The sequence below is a fragment of the Microtus pennsylvanicus genome, chromosome 21, assembly GCF_037038515.1.
Source record: "Microtus pennsylvanicus isolate mMicPen1 chromosome 21, mMicPen1.hap1, whole genome shotgun sequence".
NCBI lineage: Eukaryota > Metazoa > Chordata > Mammalia > Rodentia > Cricetidae > Microtus > Microtus pennsylvanicus.
This window is the reverse complement of record NC_134599.1, coordinates 5,715,434-5,734,244: the sequence shown is the minus strand read 5'-3', so window position 1 is coordinate 5,734,244 and position 18,811 is coordinate 5,715,434. Positions and strand designations below refer to the sequence as shown.

Genomic DNA, 18,811 nt, shown 5'->3' with positions numbered 1-18,811 from the left:
ATATTTGAGTAGTCCTCATAGAGCAGAGTAAACAATATTTACAAGTTTTTCATGTATTACTGAGATTAAATCAAAGAAAACAAAGTTCTATATACCAGCCAGAGCTATATAAGATGACCCTGCCAAAAAAAAAAAAAAAAAAAAGCATGTTTAATTCAAGAAGAAAATCTACAGTCGGGAGGGTGGGGTGGGGGGGAACTTCAGCAGTCTCAAGACTTATGTCATGACCTTAAGAGAATATGCAGGATCATGGGACAGTCAATAATTAGTACTAAATTAATATTTGAACAAACTAATAAAAAGTGATTTTTTTGAGAAAGTAACAATTCTGCAGGCATGTGAACAAACCCATAAAGCTACAGTAATTAGCTAACTCATACTGGCTTATGAATGAATAGACAGGAAAAATGTAAAAAGATGCAATCATGTACGGGAATTAGGTACATAATAGTGCTCTTCAAATAAGCAAGGATAAAACATAACACAAAATGTGCAAACACACATATAGAGCCTTCTTTGGATTAAGCTCGATCTCTTTATTTGCAACTCAGCAAAAATGTACTCTATATAGGAATCAAAGGTTTAAAAATGAAAAGCGCCTGCCTCGTAAAGCATGAGGAGCTGAGTCGATCCCCAGAACCTACACAAAGCCAGGGCAGTAGAGTGCATCTGTAACCCAGTGCTGGCAAGACATGCAGATCCTGGCTCACTGGCCAGTTTGCTGAGCCAAATCGACATGTTAGGGTTCAGTAAGAGACCTTGCCTAAAAAGACAAAGTCAAGGGCAATTGAGGAAGACACACAACACCAAACTCTGGTCTTTACATGTGTGTACAACTACTAACACCCATACACTGACACACAAGATTCCCTTCCATACATAATAGTTGTCAGCTACTACAATAACTGGGATGTTCACTGCAGCACTACTGTAGAAGCAATATTGACAACAACAGATCAATAATTATGATATAGCCAACAGCTGTATATCATGTGATCACCAGGAGCTGTGTGTTTATGGAATAACCTTCATAATGAAGATCTATCACTTTTTGGTAAAAAAGAGAAATACTATTCTTGCATATTTATTGTATATCATAATAATGGTATAATACAGTGTTGTGCCTTAGTTTTTATTAATTACTTTATTATCGGGAAATTTAATTTTTTAACTATAAATATTTTTGTTGTTGTTTCTTGAAACAGGGTTTCTCTGTGTAGCCGTGGCTGTCCTTCTTCTTTAGACCAGGATGGCTTTGATATCATAGAGATCTACCTGTTTCTGCTTCCTCCCAAGGGCTGGAATTAAAAGTGTGTGCCACCACCATCTGGCAAAACACATTTTGTCCCCAAGACAGAGTTTCTCTGTTTAACAGCCCTAGCTGTCCTGGAGTTAGCTCTGTAGACCAGGCTGCTCTCAAATTCACAGAGATCCTCCTGCTTATGCCTCCTGAATGCCAGGATTGAAGGTGTGCACCACCACCACCCAGCAAAACACATTTTTTAGTGGTAAATTTAATTATGTCAAAAAACTGTCAAATGAATCTATTCTAGGTTTTTTTTTTGTTTGTGTGTGTGTTTATTTTGTTTTTGAGACAGGGTTTCTGTGTATTCCTGGCTGTCCTGAGATCTGCCCAATTCTGCCTCCTGAGTGCTGGGATTAAAGGCATGCACCACCAGGGCTACTCTAGGTTTGTTTTTTTTAAAAGATCTATTTATTTATTTGTTTGTTTGTTTGTTTATTTATTTATTATGTATACAATGGTCTGCCTGCATGTATACCTGCAGGCAGAAGTTGGCACCAGATCTTATTACTGGTGGTTGTGAGCTACATATGGTTGCTGGGAATTGAACTCAGGACCTCTGGAAGAGCAGCAGTCAATGCTCTTAACCACTGAGCTATCTCTCCAGCCCCCTACTCTAGGTTTTTAAATACACTTTTCTATAGCTCACAGTCTTTGTTTTGAGACAGGGTCTCAATGTAGCCCAGGTTTGGCCTCAAATCTGCTATGCAGCCAAGGATTAACTTGAACTCCTGATTTTCCAGCCTCCATTTCTTTAGGATCAGGATTATAGGCTTGTCCCAGGCAGGGTCTATAGTTCAGGCTTACTAAAACATCTCATCTCAAAATTAAACCAAAGCCATATATTTCATGTGAACTTAAACTAAGCAAGATAAATTAGCCACGTTCTCATTCTCTTCAGTTGGACAATTAAGCCACAGTGACAGTAATGTAGTGTCATGTACTATCATGACATTCTGGTCAATAATGAACCACAAAGCAATTATAACTGAGCTGAAAATTCCCAACTGCCCAGTGATGTTACTGCTGTAGCACAATGAACTACACACTGCCTGTAATAGTGTTGCAGGTTTTGTAGACTGTACTTCTAGTGGTATGAAAAGTATAGCACAACCATGTGTAACACCTGCACATTTTATTTAGAGGCAAGGTTCACTATTCCACTTCAGCCTCCAGAATACTGGGATTATTGGTGTGGTGTTTACCACTACGTTCTGCTAGATACAATACATGATTCCTAAAAAAAATTGTAAACACTGACTTATTTGTATGTTTGTGTGCCTGTGTGAATTTAAAGGTACCTGCAGAGATCGGAAGGTGTCAGATCCCCTGCAACTGGAGTTACAGGCAGTTGTGAACCATCCAATGTTCAGAATGTGTCCTTACTATTGACATGGTCCTGTTTGTATTGATATAAACAGCAAAGTAAAAAGTACTTGCTATTTATTATGAATATTTATGGTATATATTTTTTCCTAAAATATTAAGACTACTGTGTAAGTTTACTAGATAATGATGATTTTGAAATAAGGTCTCATTGTATTGTTCAGGCTGGTCCTTGACTCTAATCATCCTCCTGTCTCAGCCTCTCAAGTAGCTGAGATTACAAATGCATAATAGTAGGCCTGGCTACAGATTATTTTTAAAAGAATGTGTCTTTTGGGAGGCTGGAGGGATGGCTCAGTGATTAAGAGCACTGGCTGCTCTTCCAGAGGTCCCAGGTTCGATTCTCAGCACCCAATGGCAGCTCACAACTCTCCAAAACCCCAGTTCTATGCCCTCTTCTGGCCTCTGTGCATGTATGTGGTGCACAGACATTTAAGTAGGCAAAACATCCATACACATAAAATAAAATACAAAAATAAGTACAAAAAATGAAAAGAAAGTATCTTTTGAGCACCAGTCCTTACTATTTGCTACCAGCCTCACCCCCAGAACATCATCATCCTGAAGGCAGAGGCAGGAGACTTAATCTCTAAGTTTTCTGTGGAGTAAGAGTAGAATAGCAGCAGGTGGAGACGCCATGTTTCACTGCTGTGAACTGCACACTCAGCAAAGGTGAGAACAAATTATCCAAAGTAGTCAAATCTGGATGTTTTGTCCAGTAACAACAGAACCCACCAGAATGACAGGAATCACCCAAGTACTGCTCTGAACTACAAAACACACTCATCCCTGAGCTGAGGATCCTGTCAGTATCATCACCTGCATTACCAGACCACTAAAATCACTTAAAGACTGTTTGACGACCAACTGGTTCATTCATGTTTAGAGCAGAGCAGTTCCTTAGAAGAATGCACCTGTGTTGATGAGGAAAACCAGAGGATGACGTTTCCTCTGCTTAGCTGCCCCTGTCAACTGAGTTCCAGCAAAGCACCCTCTGGTCTGAAGGAATATCAAGTCTACAGAAACCTCAACCTAACCTCCTGTACAGGCTGATACCAGGAAAGCAGTAGGTACAGTAAAACTCATCTTTTGTCTTTGGACCACTGGATAAGTAAGAACAGTCACAGGACTCAACAAACAAACAAACAAAAAAACAGGGTCTCACTATATAGACCAGACTGTCCTCAAACTCACATCTGCTTCTGCCTCTTGAGGGTTAGGATTAAAGGTGTGTGCCACATGCCCCACCTGACTCACAGCTTCTTAGTGGGGCTTTCCAGGGGCTTAAAAAAGATCCCAAAGATATAAAAGCAAATCTGAAGTCCAGGTAATGTCAGAGTCCCACTCTAAGCATCTTTGCCCAGGACCCTAAGTTTAAAGCTGGTTTCCCAATATCAGCAGCTGTATCCCTCACACTAAATGTGTCTTCATTCAGGGAATAAACTGTCTATTTTAATAAACTGTCTATTCAACCATAAAGACAGAGAGAAGCTTCTCAAACTGGACTCAATCCCTACTCAGGGATCTCTCCTACTAGTTCTGCACATTCTTTCAAAGACTAGAATGGATCTGTGGGAACAGAACTGCTAGTTTCTGACTGATTATGCATGTTCCACCATAGGCTCTGGGTGCACAGGTGGGGGAGGAAAGTGTGTGTCACAGCACTCTCTAGAAGCTCAGAGTCACACACATTCAGGGTTTATTTGCTTACAAAACAGAAAACTCTAGGTTTCTCCAGTACTAACACCACTTAGCTCAGCTATTTCCTGTTTCATACCCTCCTTCCATACTTTCTTCAAAACAAAGCAGAAGGAATTAATTTCTAAGCATAGGACATGTTCCGTTATTTTAGGTTCGTTTCAATATGCCCAGGTCCCATAAAAAAAGCTTTCATTCAACATTGTAGAGACTAGACCACTCACCCACCCGCTGGCCTGACCCTTTGTGACTCTGAATTCAGTCTAACAAAATGGTTTCTAGGAAAGGCATGACTGGGTGCCATGGAAACAAGGCAGCTAAACTCTAAAAGGACTTCTCTGTTCCCTGAACACTCTTACTTTTTTCTCCTTTGTCCCCAATCAGTACCCCCAGCAATGCACTCCATACATCACTGCTGTGCTGATTAACCTGAATATCCTTTTTTTTTCTGTGCAGGAGGAAATGGAAGAATTGACTTTTGGTAACTACTCATCAAACCAAATCAACAGTTAAATTTGACCACCACACAATCTAACCAATCTGGTGTGTACTGGCTCAAGGTCTCATAAGAGGAAGTAAGCTTTACCTCACTCTATAGTTCCCAGAAAAATACTCGATTTTTCTCTTAATGTAGGAAAACACAGATTATGGAAGGCCAGAAGGAGGGAAGTGATAGCATTCTTTAATGCAGAATTTAAGTTCAGAAAACCATTATTCTGTAGTGAGTATTAACCTCACTCTGCTAACAATATAGATAGAACAGATAAAACAATTCCTCGGAGATGTGCCACAAGGCCTTACAAAGCCCAGGCAGACAGCACACTGACATTCCACTGCACCCACAGCCTGAGGCCCAGAGTGTGTGCGAGGGTTCTGCTGGGAGGACAGTCAGACCTGCTGCTTGCAGGGGACCCTCAGAGTCACTTACCTGCCCCGCTGTGTCTACAAGCTGGAGATGATATTCTTGCCCATTTACTGTGATCAACTTTGTGAAAGCTACAAGGAAAGAGAATAAAATACTAGTTTAAGTACATTAACTCTGGATTATTTGTAAGTTTGAACAATGACAGCTGATCAAACGGAGTCCCTAATAATCTTGCTAGAAGTTCTCATTAACGGAAAACGAACAAGCCTTTATCTGTACAGACTGTCTCCTTCATCCACTGGCCTGCTAGGAACTGCTGATAAAAATCAAGCTCAGGGAAACCTTGAATCCGTTCCAGAGGAACTGCAGTGGCACAATAATTCACATCCTATAAAAACAATCTGACTGTTCTGAGGAGAGCACTTCCTCTTAGGAACAAGTGAAATACACTATGTAAAACCTGGAATCTAGAATGAACCAAAACCACAAAAATCTTCCATTAATTCATAGGAAGTCTGGTGTCAGAGCACAAAGAACCTAGTATTAATTGAAATGCTAAGAAGCTTTAGTACATTAAAAAACAAAACAATTTTACTGACAGGTAATACAGCAATGGAACAGATGTTCTGGGCTGAAACCACCATTCTTTCTCAGCTTAAAGATCTGTGCAATTTGTCAGGACCTTTTTTCCAGTAAGGATGAGAAAAGTCAGTTCAGACTTTCAAGGGGACAGAGGACTACTCACAGCAACAAACCTTAGCATGTAACCATCTGGACCACAAGGAAGTGGAACAGATTTCTTTTGTGTTGGTGGCTCCAGTCATTCTCCTAGCTGGCTGTCCTGTACACTGCAGGCCCAGCAGCAGAAGCTACCCTCTCCATAGCAGAAAGAGGCCCCAGTATGTCTCATAGCCGAAAGGAAAAGCAAAAGACAAACGGAAATTATTCAGAAAACTAAGTAACAAAGAGAAAGGTAGGGGATTCCATGGAAACATAGGTGCTCAAGGGAGGGAATCTGCATTATCCGCTCCTAAATGCAAGCAGAGCTGATGGGTAGTTTCACAAGGACTGTATATAGCCTTGACCCTTTTCTGGAAATGGTCATGTTAAGAAAATTGGTAAATCAGATGAAAACTGAACAAGAATAATTCAAGTTGGATAATATCCAATATAAATTCACTGAGAGCTGGGTGAAGGGCCACATATGTTTAAAAAATCCCAGTGTTTGGGAGGCAGAGTCAGATTAGAGATCAGCCTGGTCTATATATAACAAGTTCCAGGTCAGCTGGAGCTACTCAGTGAGATTCTGTCTAACAACAACAACTACTACTCACTTAAGAGTTCTACTTTGGCCTCTGACTTGGGGTCACCTAGCACTGCAGTAATTTTCAATCAGTGTCAGCCAGGGGGCAGTGACATACACCTTATGAGAAACTGTTCAGCTAGAATTAAAAAGTCATGTTCCAGGTTTGATGAAAATTATGTAAGAAACACTGGTGAGTAGAAAAAACAGCTACACTTACTTAGCACTAAAGAGCTGTAGCTGTTATGAGGTATAACACAATTGTTTTGATCAGATTACTGAAACAAAAGTTCACTTATTCACAACCACCTCCTGGGTACTACTGGACTAGCAGCACTGTTCCACATGCTTCGGACGCTCCAAGTCTGACCATGAGCTAGCTGATGTCTCAGTGAAGAAGGGAGACCCATGCAACTACCACAGAAGCCAGTATTGTGTCTAGGAAAATGGTACCAGGCAGAAATTATATTAAGCAAAAAACAAAACGATCAAAGAAGTCAAGGGGGAGGGGAGAGGATAATGACTATGAAAATGACCAATACGTTCTATACATATATGGAATCATCAAAGGAAAAATAAAACCATTAAGGCAATCAATCTAAAATATGCTAGCGATGTTGTGAATAACAAGTAAAACTGAACACAAGGAAGTTGTGCATGGTGGCACCTACCTATCCAAGCACTCAAAGCAGAGACAAGATGACCTCAAGAGCTCCAGACCAACCTGGGCTACACAACTAGACTGCCTCACACATCCCTACCCTCTCCCCACAAAGATATAAGATACTAGGTAAAGTCTGAAAATAGGACATAGCTATTTACTAGTGAAGTCTCAAGCTAACAAAAGTAACAGTTTTCTAAAATTTTGGCATTTGCAAAGTAAAACAATGTAACTAGGATATGTTAAACATCTTTAATTCATACCATAGAGGACTATCAGCAAGCCATGCTTGGTAAATCTGTCAAAGAATTTTCTAACTATAGCCAGGAGGCGGTGACACACACCTTTAATCCCAGAACTTGGGAGGCAGAGGCAGGCAGATTCCTGTAGGTTTGAGGCCAGCCTGGCCTACAAAGCAAGTTCTAAGAAAGCTAGAGCTGTTATGCATAGAAATCCTGTCACAAACAAACAAACCTAACCACAAATGACAGTGCCAATTGACCCTGAGATGGCACAGGTTATAAACTGCTCTTGTTCTCACCTGTAAACCATATCCCCAAGTTTAGTACACACCAGGTGGTTAACACTACAGAAGAGATAAGAAACCATATTTGTGCAAGTAGTACTTCTGGTCTGTTCTCTAAAACAAGAAAACACATAATTTTGCTGAATTCTTCTATTATCCTAACTACTGAAAATGACAAAGTACCAGAACTTTTTTCTTGTATAGTAATATGACACAGAATGTGCCACTACTGAACATTTGCTGTTATAATCTATTCTGTATGATAAAGATAAGTATAAAATAATTACTAGATTATTTCCAGATCTTGGACTTTTTTTCTTTTCTTTTTGGTTTATGATGATAATGTGTCTTTATTGCTGAACACCAAAGGCACAATTAAGTTATATTGATAATTGACAATTAAGTGATGGTGACACTCTTAAAGCAGTCAAGCTGGGAGTGATAACCATGTGCCAACATTCCTAACTGCTCACAAGAATGCAACTAATTAGGAGGTAGAGAACAACCTGGAGCCCAGGCAACAAACACTGTGAGACCCATCACACAACACACTCTCTCTCTCCTCCCATAACACCCCCATCCCAAAAACCCATCCAAACTCCCATATTTCCAGATGATAAAACGTTAAGTTCATACTCTTTAAGTCTTTTTGGCCTACGGACTCCTATTTACTTAGAGTCAATGTGCCTCAGTGTTTCTACTGCAAGCTCAGAAGATGAAGGTCAACACCCTAGCTATTATGAACATAACCATTAAATCTGCTTCCATCTAAAATGCCAACAATATACTCCCGATTAAATCTGTATACTTCTGGTGGCAAGTCTAGTCTCAAGTGCTTGACACCTGGCTCCAGAATCTACTAGGGGCTCTAACAGTAAAAAGGAACAGCCTGAGCTTCCAACAAAGCAGATTCTCTGGATGTGCTGATGACCAGAATAGACCCTGAACGAGTATATTGAAGATTCTCAAAGTCAACAAAGTAAAGGCCATCTCTGGTTCTGGCTGTATGTGCCCATTCCTGCATGTGATATGAAACACAACAGTCTTAGAGACAACTTCTTCCCAATGCTGCAGCACCTGCTGTGATTCCAGAATAGGATGTTTCCCAGAAGCCTCTTTCTAGTCTTCAAGACTCAGAGAGCAGGGTGCTCCTTGAGGTACAAGGTGTTGGAGTTGTTTTCATTCTTTTCAAACTTGACATCTACACAAAGGGCTTCTGCTGAATGGAGGGGTGTGGATAAAAATAAAACTGCTCTCAAGTCCTTTTTCTTGAAGTTGACTGTTTATGAAGGTTCCAGTACAGGACCAGATTTCTATTGATTGGGATATAACTTTCTACATGCCGGAAGAAATGCGCACTGAATAAAAAAGGATTTAGGGTACCCTGAGTAAAATCTCTGTAGGAGAAATATAAATCTAACACATTACCCACTGCAACCCAAACCTTTATGACTATACAAATAGTATAATGCTTTCTCAGTCTGTAAGTAGTTGAAAACAATACTCACTGTTTTCTATGGTTGGATCGTAGGAGTCAACAAATTGGCCTTCCACAAACTGAATTGTCAATGAGGACTTCCCTGTAAAAGAGAACAAACAGTTTAGGATTATTGCATATAGGGGTAAAAATAGCTGTTTTACAAAAAAGCTACTCTAGGACTAGAGGGTTGGCTCAGTGATTAAAAGCCACTGAACTGAGTGATTAACAGAAACTGAGTCTGATTCCTTGTACACATGTTGGGTGGCTCACAACTGCCTCTAACTCCTCTTCCTTCCTATACAAGTCATAAAAAAAAACATTTTTGGATATTCACAAGCATTGCTTACCAACAAGCCACAGGATAGTTAAGGGAAATTCTTTAAAACAAAGGAATAGGTGTTGAAAAGGTGGCTCAATGTTAAAGAGCTCTAGTTGCTCTCCCAGAGGACCTATGTTTGATTTCTAGCACCTACTTAGTTGCTTACAAGTATCTGGAGGTCCAATCCTGGGGACTGGATACCCTCTTCTGACCTCTATAGGTGGGCACCGGGCATACAGATTGTGCAATACATATACACAAAATCCATATAATACTCATACACCTAAAAATGTAAATCTAAATAAAGAGCTAAATGAACAAACAAAAATAGGAAGGGAGGGGCAGGTACAATCCCTGCAAGTTTTTTCTCAATTTCAGTAATTAATAAGTTTGTTTTTTGAGTATGCGTACACGCACATGGCCTATGGAAGCGAAAGGACAGTCTTGGATGTTGTCCCTCAGGTGCTGCCCACCTTTTCTTTTAATATAATAGGAGATTTTATTGGCTGAACCAAGGGTCTCCAAGGTCCTACCAGTCTTCCACTTCCCTATGCCCAGGATTACAAATGCTTACCATCATAGATACCTTGAAAAACAAAACAAACAAACAAACCAGAAGTGTGGGTGCTATGGACTGAACTGAAGGGAAGTACCTCACCAACTGAGCTGGCGCTTTTACTTGTGCACATAAACTGAAAAAAAAAATGCACAAAAATTAAAAAAAAAACCACAATGTCCATATTAGTACGTATATATGTATTGGATTATATTCATACCCCCTATCAATCTTGTCTTCTCCCCCACCTCTTGCTGGTTCCCTTCCTCTTAAATAATTCCCCTTCTATTTTCATGTCTACTTTTTAAGATTTACTTATTTATTTTATGTATGTAAGTGGTCTACTTGCATGTATGCCTTTATGCCAGAAGAGGGCATCAGATCCCACTATACGTGTTTGTGAGCTTACCACGTGGTGGCTGGGAATTAAACCCAGGACCCCTGGAAATACTGCCAGTGTTCCTAACCACTGAGCCATCTCTCCAGACCCTTTTATGTCTATTTTTAAAATCTACATTCTGCATTGAAGAGAAAATAAAATTTTTTAAAGGTTTTACTTTTTCTATTATTTTAATTAACTACTTACTTTTGGGGGAAGTTGAGATAGGGTTTCTCTATGTAACAGCCCTGGCTGCCCTGGAACTCTCTTTGTAGACCTGGATAGCCTTGAACTCAGAGATCAGCCTGTCTCAGCCTCCTAAGTGCTGGATTAAAGGTGTGAGCTACGATCCAAGCCAAGAATTCTTTAGGGAATTCTTTAAGGAAGCTATGAGTCAAGATAATTTCCTGTGTTGTCCTTAAAATCTGATTACTCTACTGCAGCTTTACAGAGTTCTTTTACAGATGGTTGCCTCAAGTGTTACTAGGTTATCAGCTTTGTTTGTTTTTCAAGACAGGATTTATCTGCTTAGCCTGGCTCTCCTGAAACTAGCTCTGTAGACCAGGCAGGCCTTGAACTCACAGAGATCTGCCTACCTCTACCTTAAAAGTGCTGGGATTAAAGGCAGGTGCCACCTCTGCTCTGACGGTTATCAATTTTTAAAGAGTAATATGAAAGAAGGCATTTTAAAAATGTAAAGAATTCTTTTCCAATGGTTGAAATAGGACGTAGACATACCTAAACAAATATTATTTTGAATTTCCCAGGATCACCAGTACAGAGCCTTATGTTAACATATCGAGGACTACAAATCTCCTTCTTACTCCTCTATCTGCTTCCTTAATGCCTCCTGGAACAAGTTAGAACTGGGCCCACCACCGGTGAAGACAAACTGTGGTCTTGTTCATGTCACTGCCAATCTCCTTTTTCATGTCCTCAGAACATGTGTTCTACAGGCTTGCTAGGTTTAACTCCAGCTCCAGAAGGTATTTCAACTCCAGCCCTATACTGCAGGCAGGGAGTAACTACAGTTTGTGCTCCCCGAATCAAACTCTCACAGGCTGAGGAATGACTTCACACTGAGAAGCCATAAAACTGAAGTTAATTCATAAAAATAGCACCTACCCACTCTACCCACAGAAATCCTCCCGGTTGGCACTCATTTACTCCTCACCAGCAGCTCAGTCCTCACTACGATCAGCATTAACTCCCAACTCTACCGTGGTCCACAGGACCAGACCTGCCAGCTGAGTCCACGTCTCTGAGCTCACCTTCTCAGGTCCAGTCACCACTGCTCTGGTTCTGCCAACCTCCTGCTGCCTTGACCTTTTTGTTCCAACCATCACCACTCTCAGATTTGAGTGCATGACTCATTCCTGTCATTTTGTTGTGAACACATATGCCAGTTCTACATGACCCTACCAAAGGTAGCACCTGTTCCTAACAGTCCTGTAGCTAGTAGCCATTAGTCATCTCTTCTCTCTACTGGAACAATCAGCATTAGTCTACTGAGACGTTCATTTCGAAATGAATGAAATCAAAGCTCAGCCCTCATCTCTTCCATTCAGATAGTTTAACAGAGAAATTCATTAGCATTTATTGGCACTAATCATGGGTCTGTCCATGATACAACAGCAGCTTAGGAACTACAAAGTGGACTGTGTCTAAATGAGACCAAGTTAGATATGCCATCAATAAACAAGAATCAAATGCAAATTTTAGCTACTCTTTCAAGTAGCAAAGACAACAAAAGAAAAAAATACTTCTTATGTAAGTAAAACTGAGCAGTTAGAAAACAAATTCTTTTCCAAAAATTAATTTCCAGGCCCAGAAGAACAGGGCCACCTCAAAATCCACCCCATCTATGAACTGCTGGAACACATGACGGGGGGGGGGGACAGATAAGAGAACAAACACACACACACAGCTGCAGAGATGGCTCAGAGATTAAGAGTACTGGCTACTCTTTCTGAGGTCCTGAGTTCTATATTCGATTCCTGAAACCACGTGGTGGTTCACAACTATGAGAACTGGTGCCCTCTTCTGGCGTGCAGGCATACTTGCAGGCAGAACACTGCATACATTTAAGAAACATACACACACGTGTGTTCTTATATATATTTATATATAAAGATAAATATATCTTAGAAATTTATTTGCTGAGTTTTATACATGTATACAATGTATTTCAATCATATTCACCTCCTCCTACCTTCTAACTCCTCCTGGTTTCCCTTCATTCTCTCATGTTTTAAAAAAAAGAGTGCTGCCCATATATGCAAGGGCATAAAGCTATTCAGAGGAGCATGGTCAACCTACCAAAGACAACAGTCATTTAACAACAACAACCCTGACTCTCCCTCCCCTAGCAATCATCAGCTATCAAGAGCTCCTGGGCTAGAGGTGGGGGCTAGTGTATTTCACATAGAATGTTGACCGGCTTGATCTTGTTCAGGCAACCACAGCTGCTGGGAGTTCCTGAACGCAGAGGTCCTGTCAGTCTAGAGACAGTTTTATACCCATATTTCTCTGATCTCTGGCTCTTTAAATCTTTCTGCGCCCTCTTTCAGATGTTCCTTGAGCCTTGTGGGACAGTGTGATACAAATATCCCATTTATGGCTGAATGCTCTAAGAACACATTTTCTGCATCTTGACCAGTGTGAAGAGACACTATATTTAAAAACTACAATTCTTGTTGCATATACAGAAGTCCCCCGATACAACAAGTTATTCAGGTAAAAGCAAATGAGGTAGTCTAGCCAAAATCTCAAAAAAGACCAGTCAATTATTGTCCTCCTAAGCAGTAAACTGGGTAACAGAATTTAAACCCTTACTCTTTATGGCGCTAATTGAATTTCTCCTTCTAAATGGCCCCTGGAGGAAAGGTATTATTCATTAGCAGAAGTGGGACTGTGAGCAGCGGGGTCTCCCTTGGGCCTTTCCTCCCTTGGACTATCCTCCTAAGGGGAAGATGATCACTAATTACTGAAACCTAGACAGGAGGGCTACGTTTAGCTGTACTGCTGTCTTCAGTAGAAAGTAGAACACTAGACAACTGTCACTGAAATCTTTCCGAGTCAACAAGAACAATAATTCTTGTCAATAAATCACAGCCCTGTATTCAAGTGCTCTCAGCCCTGCTACTGTACTCTAGCTCCCAGGGACACCTCAGCAGCTTGCATCTTAGCAGTTACTAACATCAAATTATATTCTTCACAAAGACCACCTTTTATGACTCCCCCTCACAATACCCAGCATTTTCTTTGGCGTTTGTTTCTAGCAAATGTAGGTTCTGAAAACACGAGTTACTTGCCAGCAGACACGGTCATGCTCTAAATTTGTACAATCTGAGAGAAGAAACCCAAATTTATCTTTTTTTTTTTTAAGGAATGTTACAGGAAAACAACCCAAGAGTGTCCTGAAATAACTGAAAAGTTCATGTATGAAAAGGCACACATCTGCAAAGCAAGGGACAAACCATTTAGTAAACAACAGTACACATTATAGGGGTCTGAAGAGCCAGCTCCATCCAGCTGACTTAAATATACTCCTCTTTCCAACAGAACAACTGTCTTTTTTTTCTTTTGGAGACAGGATTTCTCTGTAGCTTTGGAGCCTGTCCTAGAACTAGCTCTTGTAGAAGCAGGCTGACCTTGAACTCAGAGATCTGCGTGCTTCTGCAGTCTGCAACACTCCCCCCTCTCCACCCCCAGTGCTGGGACTGAAGGCTTGTGCCAACACTACCCAGCTTTCAACTGTCTTAATTTTAAAAATCAGAGAACACTATTATTTATTTTTGAAATTTCTCAACTTTCATTAGGCAAGATTAGGGCATCATGTTGGTTTGTTCATTTGTTTTGCCATAATAAAAGAGCATTGTAAGTAAGTATTCCACTCTATTTTCTCTAAAGGTGTATGTTCAAGATTGTCACTGAATCTCATGCTTTGTGATTATCATAAACTGTATACCATTTATATAACCACTTAACTGTTTTTGGACTAATTTTGAACTTGTTTTTATGTTTCTTCTCTTAAAAAAAAAACTACTCAAATACCTCTATTCCCATACCTAGCATTCTTTACTAAAACACTTTACCTGTTACTGGTTCACTTGGCTATGATTGGCAGGACAGGGTTTTTGTTTTGTTTTTTTGTTTGGTTCTACTAACTAGATGATCACGTCATCAGGTAGCGGGGTATCCATTACCACTACTGTACTAAATCTAGAACACAATCATTACGGAACACAATGACTCCTCTTCTTTGAAGTGCTGGGGACTATACCCAGGGACTTAAACACACTAAGGACAAACTCTTAACACTGAGTGACAATCTCATTCTACCCCCAATTCTTAACATGCAAGATAGTGATGTCTTGTACAACCTAACAGTGGCATCATTTGTAATCTCACCTCTACAGCACTTTGGTTACCTGTCTTCTGGCTATGCCAGGAAGCAAGTGCTGGTCACAATGACCCAAACTATTGTTTCTGTGCCTAGCACCTGCTAAGGACCAGTCAATCAGTCTTGGGCATTCAGCCAACATACTCTCTTTGTAACAGTCATCACCTCATCCAGAACAACTCTGAAGCAATGTTTTCAAAGTGGGGGTAATGAACCACTGGGTCATGAGATTGAGTTACTGAGCCATGACCCACAACGTTTTCTTAAGAAACAGAAATACTGGACTTAATGCAAATAAAGGTGTTGGGAAACTTTTGTTTCAAATTTGGACACACTTATAACTGGGTAACATATAAAATGTATGATTATAGGTTGCAGTTGAAAGGGTAGAAATATACTTCTATAGAGTGGAGTTCCACAGTGTAATGGTCAGCACTCTGACTCAGAAATATACTACTGTAACCTTGACTCTTAATTTCTAACCTCTACAGGTTTCGCTTCCTTTAGCCCCAAGATAAATCATTTCCTTCCACTCTTTGGTCAGAGGCCTCTAATTTCCTTTTTCTAAGCCTTCTGATAAACCTGTGATCCTAATCTAGTCAACTGCTACTGTGAGGCAGTTCAGTATCTTTGGGCCTTAGGGTTCATAAGCTAGGTCTTCTCTTCTAGTCACCTCTGTAACTCCCTTTTCTTCTACACTAGCAGTTCTAAGTGCGAAGTGTACCCCCCACAAACTAGCATTACAGGGTACTTGATATCAAGTCCACCCAAACCTCCTTAGCAGAACTCTAGTACAGGATGCCAAGGACATTCATAATCTCTTGATTACTGCTATCCTCCAGGTACCAAGTTGAACATTAAGCACTGTTCATGCAGCCTGTGTACTGGAAAGCACATCTGGCCATCTGACATCACCCCCAGCAACTCAAGGGAAGAGGCTGGCACACCATCCTTCTAACAGAGGCTGTCCTATCATCCCCTTGTTCTCTATCTAGTTCCTCTCTGCCACCTCTGAACTTTCTCTCCCTAAAACAGTTCTAAACAGATCCTCTCTCGGTTCACTCCACACTATGGAGCTCGTTCCTAGTCTGTCTCTGAAGTATTTCTGAATCCCAAAGACTATACCTACGTATGGTCCATATGCTTCCAGGGCAAAGGAAGACCTTACTAGGGCAGTGCAGTAGCTAGGTGCTGCATTAACCATGAAGAATAGAATAGTGTAGCCAAAAGATAAAGATAAAACTCCACTCCAAGCTGGGCGATGGTGGTGCTTGGGAGGCAGAGGCAGGCAGATCTTTGTGAGTTCGAGGCCAGCCTGGTCTACAAGAGCTAGTTCCAGGACAGGAACCAAAGTAACCCTTATCTCGAACCCCACTCCCACCTCCAAAAAACCTCCACTCCACTAACCCAAGTTTAATGCACTCAAGGAAATGTATGCATCCTGCAGAAAACAGACCAAAATACTCAATGAAAGGTGTACAGATTCTGGTTGAAAAGCCTTTTAGAAAAGATTAGAAATAAAAACTACAGAAGCAATTAAGGAGGAGAATTACCTTCCTTCCTTTCTGCCCCCACCCTTCTTTCTCCTTCCTTTGTTTCTTGTGGTGCTCAGGATCCTTGTGTGTGGAGGGCAAGTACTAGGACCCCAGCCCTTCACAGAGGTTTTGAGGAATGGTGAAAGATAGTACAGAGTACTGAATTGATGTTTTTAAAAAAGGATTGTTATTAATTTTTAAAATTATGTGAAGATCTATGTGTGGGCATGAGTGTGCATGCAGCTGCCTGTGGAGGCCAGGAGAGGGCATCAGATCCTCTGGGTCTGGCCTTTAACAGGGCTGTGAGCTGTCTGGAGTGCATGCTCAGGTCCTTTGGAAAGAGCAGCCAGCATGTATGGTACACAGACATACATGCAGGCAAAACACTCAAATACATAAAAATAAATGTATCTTTTAAAAAATCATGACTGAATGTTCTTTTAAAAACTGGTGTCTCAGGGCTGGAAAGACAACTCAGTCAGTAAAGTATGTGCCCTACGAACATGAGGACCTAAGCTCCAGCCCCCACCCCCGAGCCTATGTGAAAAAACAAGTGTGGTGGCATGATGTGTAGTCCCAATGTCGGAGAGGCAAAGGCAGGCTGGCGGCCAGGGCTGCTGGCTGGCTAGTTCATCTGGCAGGCTCGAGGTGAGTGAGAGACCCTCCCTTAAATAAAGGGCAAGGTGAATGGTGCCTAAGGCATGGACAGCTGAGGCTGGCCTCTGGGGTTTGTGCGCAGACAGGCATCTTCTCAAACAAGTTCTTTGCCTAGCACTTAATATTTAAAAGATATGAACTTAAATTTCAAGTAAAAATGGAGTAATTCTGGCAATTTCCAGAGTAAAACAAAAACCAACCCTATATAACAATCACCATTCTCCATTTCTAGGAATTCATTCCCTTCACCATACAATATCGGCTAATAGCAGCTTGATGGGAGGCAGGAGGCGGAGAAAGAACACTGATGAATAAGGTTTGTAAAACGTCCTGATTTCAGAAACAATTTAATTAAAGGAAACAGAATGGGGAGAAGGTTTAGGATTCAAGCTCAAGATTATGGTATGAGTTCCATGAGATGAAAAATTAAGTTCTAAAGGCCTCAAATCCTCAAAATATCATGTATAAAGCATAGTAACTACTACATATTTAATACATGGTCATTAAATTCTATTACAGTATTCCCTGAATCAGCTTAGCTTTCCCCAAATTATGATCAATACAACCTGGGAGGGGGGAAAAGTCTGTATTCCAGGAACAGCTATCAAGCCAAGAGTAGTATTGGCATAAGGCAGGCATGAAAGGATACAGAGTTCAGGAAAAGATCCGTACACAAATATGATCAACTGATTTTTGGCAGACGTGCAAAGGCAAATCAAAGGAGAAAGTACAGTATTTTCAACACACGGTGCTCAAACAACTGGACTTTCATATTGATATACTCACAAAATTAGTGAAACACAGAAACCTAAGCTAGACTTAGCTAGTACCCTATTTAAAAAGCATATGATCAAAAGCAGATCATAAACTTAAATATAAAATGAAAACTATGAAACAACTTTTTGTTTTGTTTTTGTAGACAGGGTTTCTCTGTGTAGCCCTTGCTGTCCTTGAACTCAGAGATCTGCCTGCCTCTGTCTCCTGAGCACTGGGATTAAAGGCTGGTGCCACCACCAGTCCAGAGATTACAAAAAAGGAAATTTATTTTAATTCATCAAAATTAAGGACTGTGGGACCAGGGAGGTGGCTCAGTTGGCAAAATGCATACTGCACAGGTTAAGGACTTGAATGAGCTCAACACTCAGCATCCACATAAGAAAAGTTGGATGTGGGCCAGGCGGTGGTGGCACCTGCCTTTAATCCCAGCACTTAGAAGGCAGAGGCAGACGGAGCTCTGTGAGTTCAAGACCAGCCTGGTCTAAAAGAGCTAGTTCCAGGACAGCTAGGGCTGTTACACAGAGAAAAAAGAAAAATTGGATGTAGTAGTTCACAGCTGTAACTTCCACCCTGTTGCAAAATATGAGATTGAGGGCAATCAAGGAAAACACTCCACATCTACTTCTGGTCCCCACCTGCACACCTGAAACCACCCCCTGCACACACACACACACACACACAGAGAGAGAGAGAGAGAGAGAGAGAGAGAGAGAGAGAGAGAGAGAGAGAGAGAGAGAACACTCTGAGACTCTTATTAAGGCAATGAAAAAAAGCTATGGATCTGCAGGGAAATACATTCAAAACATTGTATGCAGAGTAAAAAGGGACCATAGTGTATGTGTGGGGGGGGGTCAGAGAAGGCACAAGTGATATGAAGGAGGAAATGGCAAAAATGGGGGAGGAGGAAGGACATCACTCTAAATGAGAGGTGGAGGTAAATAAATGAAGGGGGGGAAGGAGG

General features: G+C 40.9%; 1 protein-coding gene across 1 annotated transcript in view; it reads right to left on the bottom strand.

Annotated features, from left to right (window-relative positions):
* The window catches only part of Rheb (Ras homolog, mTORC1 binding), a 41,537-nt gene that overhangs the window by 9,629 nt on the left and 13,097 nt on the right, over positions 1-18,811 (bottom strand). Inside the window, exons 2-3 of the mRNA XM_075955148.1 lie at positions 9,251-9,322; positions 5,316-5,383 (exon numbers count right to left, since the gene is read on the bottom strand). Coding sequence (XP_075811263.1) covers positions 5,316-5,383; positions 9,251-9,322 — 140 coding nt within the window. The remainder of the gene's footprint in view (positions 1-5,315; positions 5,384-9,250; positions 9,323-18,811) is intronic.